Raw genomic sequence first — 11,895 nt, forward strand, 5'->3', positions numbered from 1 at the left:
TTCCTCCCTGTGTAGTAGGTTATTTCCTGGCCATGATATAAATATTAAGCATCATCATCATTAAAAGTAAGGGAGATTCAGACAAAGGAAGAACGGCAGAAGAATAGGAAAAAAGAAAAGAAGGAACTAAAATTAGAAAATCACCAGGAAAACTCAAGGAATCAGAAGCCTAAGAAGCGTAAAAAGGGACAGGAGGCTGACCTTGAGGCCGGCGGGGAGGAAGTCCCCGAGGCCAGCGGCTCTGCAGGGAAGAGGAGCAAGAAGCAGGAGCGCGAGGGCAGGCCCACTGCCACGGAGCATGAGGATGGCGCCGGCAAGGAGCAGGCAGACGTGGGTGCGGGGAGGAGGAAGCGGAGGCATTCGGAAGGTAAGTGGCTAGCTCACGCCCTGGGATTTGTTCTGGAAACCTGAAAGCTGTGAATTTGGGATATTTAAGCCTGTTAGTCCTTGTAGGTTTTTTGTTTGCTTGTGTTTGAGAGAAGGCTCGCTCTTTCGCCCAGGCTGGAGTGCAGTGGAGTGATCTCGGCTTGCTTCAGTCTTCGCCTGCCGGATTCGAGTGATTCTTCTGCCTCAGCCTCCCAAGTAGCTGGGATTACTGGGATTACAGGCGTGTACCACCAGGCCTGGCTAATTTTTGTTTTTGTTTTGAGACAGCGTTTCTCTCTTGTTGCCCAGGCTAGAGTGCATATGGCATGATGTCAGCTCAGCACAAACTCCACCTCCCAGGTTCAAGCAATTCTCCTGCCTCAGCCTTTTGAGTAGCTGGGATTACAGGTGTGCACCACCACGCCTGGCTAATTTTGTAGTTTTAGTAGAGAGGGATTTCTCCATGTTGGCAAGGCTGGTCTCAAACTCCTGATCCGTCCACCTAGGCTTCCCAAAGTGCTGGGATTACAGGCATGAGCCACCATGCCTGGCCTCAATTTTTGTATTTTTAGTAGAGATGGGATTTCACAGGCTGGTTTCCAACTCCTGACCTCAGGTGATCCGCCCACCTTATCCTCCCAGAGTGCCAGGATTACAGGTGTGAGCCACTGTGCCTGGCTAGACCTTGTGTTTTGAACCAAGGAAGGGAAGGAGCATAAGCTTTGTGGCCAGGCAGAACTGGGCCCCGCCCAGGCAAATGACCTCACCGCTCGGCTCCCTTCACTCCATCTCCAGCGTGGAGGAGGGGGTTTTATAAACCCGGGCTGGGCTGCCTGGAGAAGTGAGATGATGCATGGAGTGTGCCTAGTTTAACATAAGGTCTTATTAAATGGTAGCTGCTAGCATAGATGCAAAATATTCTTTTACAAAATCTTTCTAATTACCTAGCTGAAACAGATTCTAAGAAGAAAAAGATGAAGCTCCCAGAGCATCCTGAGGGTGGAGAACCAGAAGACCATGAGGCTCCTGCAAAAGGTATTATCATTGCCATCGTGTGAATAGCACAGCTGGGCATGCTGCTTTTGCCGATAGTCCCAGCTACTCGGGAGGCAGGGGCAGGAGGGTCACTTGAGCTCAGGAGTTTGAGGCTGTAGTGAGCCATGGGCATACCACTTTCAAAAAGAAAGAAAGAGTGAGAGAAAGAGAGAGAAAGGAAGGGGGCCAGGGAGGGAGGGCGAGGGAGAGAGCAAAGAAAGAAAGGGAAAAATGCACTGTCCCTTGTAGGTTGGGAGAGGGGCCAAGAGATGCCCTCTTCTGGGGAAGGAAAATGTAAAGCAGGCACTTCTGGTAGGGTCTGACCCTCCAGAGGCATGTGTAAGAGTTTGAAGGTAAAATCAGTTCTCTAGGATGTGAGTCAGTCTTACAGTGCTTCTCACCTGCTGTCTTTTAGGAGAAAAGTAAAGCAGTCTGGTTTGGAGCTGGATGTTATCTTTGGAATTTAAACCCAATATAGCTTTCTGAGACCCTGTTCCCTTTCCCTCCTCCCCAACTCTCTTGTTCCTGCCTTTCATTGTTCTCTTAGAAGTCCCCTCAGCTCTGTCCCTGCCCATCTCTGGACCTATCACTGGGGTCTCCTTGTTTGCACCCCCAACCTCAGAATCTCATCCCTGGCCTTCACGGGCCCTCTGAAATGCTGCCTCTTACACGAAGCTTCTCTCTTGCTTCTTCAGGCCTGAAGCACTCCTGCCTGTTGAGGGGTGGTAAGTCATTTCTCTGCCATCTCCCCTAGCCCCCGGGCTCCTGCGGTTAAGAACAGGTCCAAGGACTCAAATGGGCATCAGCTTTATTAGCAGAGTTCAGTGACTACTAGCATTGGGTTAGATCTCTTAGCTGAAAACCCCCCTTTTCAAGTTTGTAAACAGTAGTGTCCCCATACCTGTAGCATGAAAAATTCCAGAAATAAACAATTGATGTTTTCAATTGTGTGCTGTTCTGAGCAGTGTGGCAAGATTTCTTGCTGTCCTGCTCTGTGCCTTCTTTACCACAAGAAGGGTAAGTATAGGACAGTAAGATATTTAGAGAGAGAGACCACATTCACATAACTTTTATTATAGTATATTGTTAAAATTGTTGTATTTTATGATTAGTTATTGTTAGCCTTTTGCTGCGCCTAGTTTGTAAGTTGAGCATTGCCATGGGTGTGCATGAATATATAAGAAAAGACAGAGTATATATAGGGTTCAATACCACAGTGGTTTCAGGCATCCACTCAGGTCCCAGGAATTGTCCCCCTGCAGATAAAGGGGGACAACTGGAATGGCTTTTTTTGTTGTTACATCTTTTGTTTTGAGATCCTTGTTAACTCACATGCAGTTGTAAGGAATAATGGAGACTCAGGTGTCCTTATGTATCCACGTTCCCTTTACCTTGTTGCCACTCCAGATAGCACTGTACACCACCATAGTACAGCATCTCAGCCCGGATGCTGACACTGATACCTTTCCACCTCCATCGCCGCCAGGCTGCCTCTTGCTGCCCTTCTGCAGCCACTGCCCCTTCCCTCACCCTCAGCCCTTCCTTAGCCTCTGGCAATCACTAATCTGTTCTTCATTTCTGTAATCTCCAGAATGTTCTATGAATGGAATCATACAGTATGTAACCTTTTGAGATTGACTATTCCTCAGCATTTTCTCTGGATATTCACCCATGTTGCTGAACTGATCAATAATCTATTCATTTGATTGGTGAGGAGTAGCCCGTGTTATGCATGCATCACAGTTTCTTTCATCATTCATCTGTTGACGGACACCTGGGTGGTTTCTAATTTCTGGTCATTAATGAATAAAGCCACAGTAAACATTGATGTGCAGGTTTCTGTGAACTGCACAGTGAACTAAGTCAGTTTTTCTGAAGTAGATGTCCAGTGCTGTGTCATACGGTAGTTCCATATTCTTTTAAAGAAACTGCCAGCTCAATAACAAACATTGGTGAGGATGTGGAGAAAAAGGAACATGGTGCACTGTTGTGGGAATATAAGTTAGTACAGCCGCTATGGAGAACTGTTAGGAGCTTCCTCAGAAACCTAAAACCAGAGCTCCCATACAATCCAGCAGTCCCACTGTAGGGTGTGTATTCGAAAGAAAGGACATCGCTGTGTGGAAGAGTTATCTGCACGCCCATGCTGGCTGCCGCACTGTTCACAATAACCAAGATTTGAGCAACCTAAGTGTCCATCAGCAGATGAATGGATAAAGAAAATGTGGTGCATGTACACAATGGAGGATTCAGCCATAAAAAGGAGATCCTGTCGTTTGCAGCAACATGGATGGAACTGGAAGTCATTACACGAAGTGAAATAACCAGGCACAGGAAGACAAGCATAGCATGTTTTCACTTGTTTGTGGGATCTAAACATCAAAACAATTGAACTCACGGAGACAGAGAGTAAACGGATGGTTACCAGAGACTGGGAAGAGTAGTGGGAGGCTGGGGACGAGGCGGGGTGGTTAACAGGTATCCAAAAAACAGAAAGAATGAGTAAGACCTGGTATTTGATAGCACAACAGGGCGTCTCTTGTCAACAATAATTAAATTGTACAATTAAAAATAATTGCAGAAGGCCAGGCGCGGTGGCTGAAGCCTGTAATCCCAGCACTTTGGGAGGCCGAGGCGGGTGGATCACGAGGTCAAGAGATCGAGACCATCCTGGTCAACATGGTGAAACCCCGTCTCTACTAAAAATACAAAAAATTAGCTGGGCATGGTGGCGCGTGCCTGTAATCCCAGCTACTCAGGAGGCTGAGGCAGGAGAATTGCCTGAACCCAGGAGGCGGAGGTTGCGGTGAGCCGAGATCGTGCCATTGCACTCCAGCCTGGGTAACAAGAGTGAAACTCCGTCTCAAAAAAAAATAAAATAAAATAATAATTGCAGAGTATAATTGGGTTGTTTGTAACACAAAAGGATAAATACTGGAGGTGATGGATGCCCCATTTACTCTGATGTGATTATTACACATTGCATATCTGTATCAAAATATCTCACATACCCCATAGATACCTACTGTGTACTCACAAAAATTTAAAATGAAAAAACTGCCAACTTTTTCAGGCATGGCTGTACACATTTTCTTTCTTTTTTTCTTTTTTTTTTTTGAGACGGAGTTTTGTTCTTGTTGCCCAGTGTGGAATGCAATGGTGTGATCTTGGCTCACTGCACCTCTGCCTTCCAGGTTCAAGCGATTCTCCTGCCTCAGCCTCCCAAGTAGCTGGGATTATAGGCATGTGCCACCACGCTGAGCTAGTTTTGTATTAGTAGAGGACAGGGTTTCTCCATGTTGGTCAGGCTGGTCACTACCTCAGGTGATTGGCCCACCTCAGCCTCCCAAAGTGCTGGGATTACAGGCATGAGCCTCCGTGCCCATCGGCTGTACACATTTTCTGTTCCCACCAGCGGTGTGTAAGTGATTCATTTCTCCACATCATAGTCAATACTAGGCGCTGTCACTGTTTTCTATTTTTGCCATTCTGATAGATGTGTGGTACCAGCTCATTGTGGTTTGAATTTGTATATCTCTAATGGCTAATATTGTTGAACATCTTTTTGTATGCACATTTGCTATCTGTATATCTTTATGTTGAACTGTCTGTTCTCTTTAAAAAAAATTTTTCCCTATTTTGTAATTTGGGTTGTTTGGGGGTTTTTCAGTTGTTTTTGTGGAGTTTTTTGTTTTTTAACTGTTGAGATTTGAGAGTTTTAAAAAATATTTTCTAAATATTACTCCTTTGTGGGACATAGGGTTTCTGTTTTTTTTTTGTTTTTTTTTCAGTCTGTTCCTTGTTTTTTCATCATAATAGTCTTTTTTAGGACAAATGGTTTTAATTTTGATAAAGTTCAATTTATCTATTTATTTTTCATGGATTGTGCTAGGAACTCTTTACCTAGCCCTAGAGTCTAAAGATGTTTTTGTTTTTTAACTATCTTATTGAATAGCTTTTTTACAAATCAACATTTCATGTATTTCAGGTGTACAACTTAATGTGTTGCCATATTTTATTTTTAGTTTTGAGACTGGGTCTCACTGTTGCCAGGGTGGAGTGCATTGGTGCGAGCATGGCTGCTGCAGCCTCAACTCCTGAGCTCAAGCGGCCTTCCTGAGTAGTTAGTGCTACAGCCACACGCCACCACACCCAGCGAATTTTTTCATTTTTGTGAGGACAGAGGTCTTGCTGTATTGCCCAGCCTGGTCTTGAACTCCTGGGCTCAAGCAATCCTTCTGACTCAGCCTCACAAAGTGCTGGGATTACAAGGATGAGCCACCATGCCCAGCCCAACTTAATGTTTTATTATACATGTACATTGTGAAATACTCACCACAATCAGGCTAATTAACACATTTGTCACCTCACATAGTTTACCTTTGTGTGTCTGTGTGTGTGTGTGTCTGTGTGTGTGTGTGTTGAGAACACTCAAGATATACCCTTTCAGCAAATTTCAGGTCTATGTTAAATGCTTCCTAGTCTTACCTTTCATATTGAAGTCCATGATCCATTTTGAGTTAGGTTTTTTATAAGGTGTAAGATCCTGTTTACGCTTTCCATCTTCCCGGCTCTCTCGTACGACTTTGGTGGTTGCAGAGGGGCGTGGCCTCATTGCTGCCATGTTGGGGTGAAAATCCAGGTTCCCCACTCAGCCTCCATTAGCACCTGAGGGCGGCCACTTCTTGCTGCTGCCAGGCAGGGCTCCCAGTACAGGCTCCACTGACGTCACAGCAGGGGCAGCCTCATCGCTGGCCTGTGTGGATGAGAGCCCTGAATTCCTGGTTGGCCTTCTGTGACACCGTCCCTCATTACAGTCTTCCAAGGGCAGAGAGTTCGGGCTCCCCACTCGGCTTTTGCTAGGGCGGGTGAGGGTGGAGCCTCCTTTTTTTCTGTGATGTGTGGCTGTGGTAGGGTGGTTATTGTATAAAAATTTTCTGTCTTGTTAGGCTGCCCTTTCCTGGCCCTTTGCCAAGAGAGAGCAGGTTTCTGTTCGGGCTTTTTCGTCTGTGCCTGTTGGTGTTCAGGTTGCTGGCTTCTTCAGCTCCAGATCTGGGTTACAGGCAGCAAGAAGCTCACCCACTGTTGCTCCGTAGGCCCTGAGGTCCCAGCTCGTCTCTAACTTTCAGAGTCATCTTAAGTTTCTTGTGTATATAATTTCAGGGTTCTCAGTTGTGGTGGGCGGGAGGAATGGGGAAAGTGTGTCTACCCCATCTGCCCAGAAGTGGAAGTCCCCTAGATGAGTATTTTCAGTCCTTCTGTAACAGTTGGTGGTTTCCTCTCTCTCATTCCAGGTCAGGCTGCTTTTGCTCATCTTCGTTCTGTGCATAGACAGCGCATGATCTTAGTGGGTGCTTAGGAAATCTGTGTTGAGTTCATTAAATGCAGCTCTTCATCTAGGAGGTTGTCATGCCGATGGCACTTGGGCACCTGCTCACTCTAAGAGCCAGTCCTTGACGGGTAGTAAGTGCTTCCAGGACGCTGGAATTGAACATATGCAGTGATTGCTCCATGGTGCTGTGGAGTCTGGTCATTAGAGGGTTAGCTCATTTCCTGGAAGCAGACAGGCATTGCAGAAGTTGTTTCTTTACCCTTCTTGTAGTATAGCAAAACAAACATCTTACATATTCTTATTTGTTTTGTAGGCAAATTCAACTGGAAGGGAACTATTAAAGCAATTTTGAAACAGGCCCCAGACAATGAAATAGCAATCAAAAAGTTAAGGAAAAAGGTATGGCACGTGAACAAACCCATGTGTATAACAGCTGGGGAGAACTGATTTTTAAATGTACAATTGTTTGTTTTTTCTTTTTTCACCTCAAACACTGAAAATGTGTGTGTGTCTCAGTGATTTTCAGGCTGCCCCAAAGGCCCTCACACAGCCTCAGCCAGGGTGATGCCTAGATTTTGAACTTATTTCGAAGACTTTGAAGAGAGGCTCCATTTATTTAATTTTTGTTATGTTTGGAAATTATTGTTCTAGATGTTTGCTCTCTTTTGCCTGTCCCGGAGCGATGGTTTCTTCTCCTTTATTTCACTTTGTGTCTCAGGGTGACTCACACAGCCAAGCCCCCACACGTGCCTGCTGCCTGGGTTTCCACGAGCAGAACACACCTGTGTAGCTTGCACCTGGGTTTCTTTTATTTTTTACTGTTGTTCTATTTCTGGGTTAAAGACAGAACATTTTAAGATAAATTTCCAGGTCAAATACACTCATTTGGTGTTTGCTTTTCTTTGTGAAGGTTTTAGCTCAGTACTACACAGTGACCAACGAGCATCACAGATCTGAAGAGGAGCTCCTAGTCATCTTTAACAAGAAAGTCAGCAAGAACCCCACCTTTAAGTTATTAAAAGACAAAGTCAAGCTTTTGAAATGAGCATTTCTGTATTTAAAAATGGATTCCATTCTACTAACTTCTTCCTTTCACTGCTGTCTATAAAATGTGTAATGAATTCCAACAACTCAAATTTTGCTTTCTGAAGCTGTATTTTTAAGTTAAGAAAAAATATATTTTTGGTATAACTTTTATGAAAAAAATAAAATATATTCTTGTCCAAACTTCGAAATTTGTTGTGGCAAAAGTTATTTACTTTATAAAATAGTTTTGTGTGAAAAATTTTTTTCCATGTAGTATAGCAACAGATGAAAAAGTAATTCCTCTTTTGATCAGACTAAAAAGTATTCATTTTAACCACATCATTTATACACTTTTGTTGTTGTTTTTTGAGAAAGGGTCTCTGTCACCCAGGCTGGCATGCAGTGGTGCAATCTCAGCTCACAGCAACCTCCGCCTCCCAGGTTCAAGCAATTCTCATGCCTCAGTTTCATGAGTAGCTGGGATTGCAGATACCCCCCACCACATCTGGCTAATTTTTGTATTTTTAGTGAAGACAGGGTTTCACCATGTTGGCCAGACTAGTCCCTAACTGACCTCAAGTAATCCGCCTGCCTCAGCCTCTCAAAATTTTGGGATTACAGGCATGAGCCACTGTGCCAGCCATTTCTATACATATTTTGTTTTATTTATTTATTTTTGAGACAAAGTTTCACTCTTGTTGCCCAGGCTGGAGTGCAATGGTGTGATCTTGGCTCACTGCAACCTCCACTCCCGGATTCAAGCGATTCTGCCTCAGCCTCCCAAGTAGCTGGGATTATAGGCATCGGCCACCAACCTAGCTAATTTTGCATTTTTAGTAGAGATGGGGTTTCTCCATGTTGGCCTGGCTGGTCTCAAACTCCCAACCTCAGGTGATCCACCCACCTCGGCCTCCCAAAGTGTTGGGATTACAGGCATGAGCCACCATGCCCAGCTTTCTACACATTTTTGATTAAAGATGTTTTGTGCATTTGTTTTTTGTGATGTTAGAATGTGTATGTGAGCTGCGGTATCTGGTCTGGGAATGGTCAGTCTTTTGTATGTGCTAATCCTTCTGTAGCTAGAAGTTTGGTGCTGTAAAGGAGGCTTCTCTGTAACAGGTTCATCCACACTGGCTCCGTCTGCCTTCAGCCAAAGAGATGAATTTGTCAGTGGCTGGATTCAGGAGCGTGGCCTGTGACTGGAAGCCAGAGGTGCAGGGAAACAGCTCAGCGGAGACTGAGTTCGTTGTGCAGCTATGTGGCTGCTCCAGTGCGCTGACTGGACTGAATGCTTTCAGAAACTGTTTAAGTCCTGGTTGATTGTGCTGGAGGACAGCCTTTTTGCCACCTCATTGATGGTTCAGTAGGTTTTGCCCACAAGACCCTTAAAAGCTGGTGCTCTGGTACAGATCGCCCCTTAGCCAATTTCATTAATATCAGCTCCCCACAAAAGCAAGTCTGGGACATGGAACAAGTGGTTTAAAGGGTTAGGAGGGAGAGGAGGGGTGAGACCCTGTCTGAGCCTCTTGAGTGCCTAGAAGCCTATGGAGCAGCTTCTCTCTGGGACTTGCCAGCCGAGCTAAGCAGCATCTTGAGTTCAGTGCTTCTTAGGGATGTGCCATGTGTAAGTGCAGTGATGGAATTGAGGGGCACTGTCTAGAGTGAGTAGGACACAGGCTTCAGAATCCGGCCAGAGTCAGGTCCTGGCTTTGTCCCTTACTGGCTAACCTCTGAACCTCACTTTTCTTAGCTGGACAATGGGGATGGTAAACGTTGTGAGTGAATGAACTAATTCATGTAAAGGACACAGCACGGTTCCTTAAACCCAGTAGATACTCTCAGTGGGTGCTGTCACTACTCTTACTGTTACCAGTTACAATTTTTGGACCATGAGAAGCTTTAGATGTTCCGGAAAGCAAAAGAAAACTGAGAAAGTGAAACAGCCAAGACCACACACCTAATTAGGGACAAAAGCAGAACAGAGCTGTGACTTCCAAGTCCAGTCCAGAAGTCTTCCTATGCCAGCGCTCCAGGGAGCAGAGAGAGATGCGCTCCGCAGTTCTCATCCGGGAACAGTGGGCAGACGCAGGGCCACCCCATGAGAGTTACATGATGCTCCATAGGACCATGGTATGTCACTGTTTGTGACTGTATTTGTTTTCACTCTGCTGACAAAGATATACCTGAGACAGGGTAATTTATAAAGAAAAAGAAGGCTGGGCATGGGGGCTCATGCCTGTGATCCCAGCACTTTGGAAGGCCAAAGTGGGCGGGTCACCTGATGCCAAGAGTTTGAGACCAGCCTGACCAACATGGAGAGACCCTGTCTCTACTAAAAATACAAAATTAGTTAGGTGTGGTGGGTGCCTGTAATCCCAGCTACTTGAGAGGCTGAGGCAGAACTGTTTGAACCCAGGAGGTAGAGGTTGCAGTGAGCCGCGATCGTGCCATTGCACGATCACTCCATTGCACGTTTCACTCCAGCCTGGACAACAAGAGTGAAACTTTGTCTCAAAAAAAAAAGTTTAATGGACTCAAAGTTACGGTTCCCTGTGCCTGGGGTTGCCCTACAATCATGGTAGAAGGTGAAAGGCCTGTCTTCCATAGAGGCAGATAAGAGATAAGAGAGAATTTGTGCAGGAAAAATAGCTTTTTATAAAACTATCAGATCCTGTGAGACGTCTTCACTATCACAAGAACAGCACAGGACCATCCCCATGATTCAATGACCTCCCACCGGGCCCCCCCACAACACACGGGAATTGTGGGAGCTACAATTCAAGATGAGATTTGGGTAGGGACACAGCAAACCATATCAGTGATCTTTATTTTTCAGTCAAAGCTGTCAGTTACCATGATACATTTAAGGCAAAGTTAGGCAAATGTGACACAGTTAAAAGGTGTCCTTAGTGCTACAGACGTCTTCATTTCTGTCATTCTTGCCATTCATCACCCCAGGTTCTCAAATTAGAACTGGGGCTGGCTGTGCTGCTCAGGAATTCCAGCAGAGCATTTATCCCCCGGAGGCTGGAGGTGACCTTAGCTCTCTCAATTCTACAAGGACAAAGAAGCAAAGCTAACTAATGCTGGTGACTCTGATGGTCCACGTCATGGAAGCGTCTGCAGTCAGTGGCAGGAAGGACTAGCTGTATGTGCAGTTGCCCCAGGGGTCTGTCTGCAAAGCATGGTCCAGGGGTCATTCCAATGTCCTTGTAGAGACCACCCTTTTCAATTTTGGCAGCTGCCTGCCTGACTTGGATTCAAAACACACATGATATTGAAGTTCCCAGGGACTTTAGAAAGTGATCTAATGATATTCCTGTAAGGCTTTTCAGCTTCATTTTGTCGAAGTTGGGTATAAGATTGAATTCTACCATGTTCTGCCTGTTCTCAGGCTGGTCTGAGGAGCCTGACACTTGGGCATCTCCAATCTTGCCATACTGTGGTTGTCTTTCCTTGATGTCCTATTTTCTGGGGATTCCTGGTGTTTGTCAACTGTGTGTACCAGCCATTTCCTGTGATGCTGCTTAACAGGCAGGATTTGGGAGAAGATGGACTCTGTTAACCTCCAAAAACTTAAAATGTAGGACTGTTGCATGCCCTTAATTTGGGACAGAGTAGGTGCTTAGCACACCAGTGAGGAAACAAGCTCAGAACAATGAGTGGGAAGGCAGGAAGTCAACCAAGGTTGCCCTTCCTTCTGCACCTGGATGAGGGAGCTAGACCAAGACTGATGCAGAAGAAATCAAAAGAACACAAATGAGCTGGGAGCAGTGGTTTACGCCTATAATCCCAGCACTTTGGGAGACCAAGACAGTTGGATCACTTGAGGTCAGGAGTTTGAAACCAGCCTGGCCAACCTGGTGAAACCCCATCTCTACTAAAAATACAAAAATTAGGACCAGGTGTGATGGCTCATGCCTGTAATCCCAGCACTTTGGGAGGCTGAAGCAGATGGATCACCTGAGGTTGGGAGTTCGAGACCAGCCTAACATGGAGAAAACCCCCCGCTATGAAAAAAAAAAATACAAAATTAGCCAGGCGTGGTGGCACATGCCTGTAATCCCAGCTACTCAGGAGGCTGAGGCAGGAGGATCACTTGAACCCAAGAGGCAGAGGCTGAGGTTGCAGTGTGC

General features: G+C 45.5%; 1 protein-coding gene and 1 long non-coding RNA gene across 2 annotated transcripts in view; one reads left to right on the forward strand and one right to left on the reverse strand.

Moving 5' to 3' along the window:
- Positions 1-7,964, forward strand: part of LYAR (Ly1 antibody reactive) — a 25,843-nt gene extending 17,879 nt beyond the window's left edge. The window contains exons 7-10 of the mRNA XM_017538898.2: positions 68-367; positions 1,315-1,401; positions 7,047-7,132; positions 7,644-7,964. Of these exons, the coding sequence (XP_017394387.1) occupies positions 68-367; positions 1,315-1,401; positions 7,047-7,132; positions 7,644-7,778 (608 nt within the window). The 3' untranslated portion in view covers positions 7,779-7,964. The remainder of the gene's footprint in view (positions 1-67; positions 368-1,314; positions 1,402-7,046; positions 7,133-7,643) is intronic.
- A 2,603-nt stretch (positions 7,965-10,567) lies between these two features.
- The window catches only part of LOC108311652, a 15,007-nt gene continuing 13,679 nt past the window's right edge, over positions 10,568-11,895 (reverse strand). The window contains exon 2 of the long non-coding RNA XR_001828316.2: positions 10,568-10,813. This is a non-coding gene — a long non-coding RNA (uncharacterized LOC108311652). The remainder of the gene's footprint in view (positions 10,814-11,895) is intronic.

Source organism: Cebus imitator, unplaced genomic scaffold (assembly GCF_001604975.1).
Source record: "Cebus imitator isolate Cc_AM_T3 unplaced genomic scaffold, Cebus_imitator-1.0 Scaffold117, whole genome shotgun sequence".
Lineage (NCBI taxonomy): Eukaryota > Metazoa > Chordata > Mammalia > Primates > Cebidae > Cebus > Cebus imitator.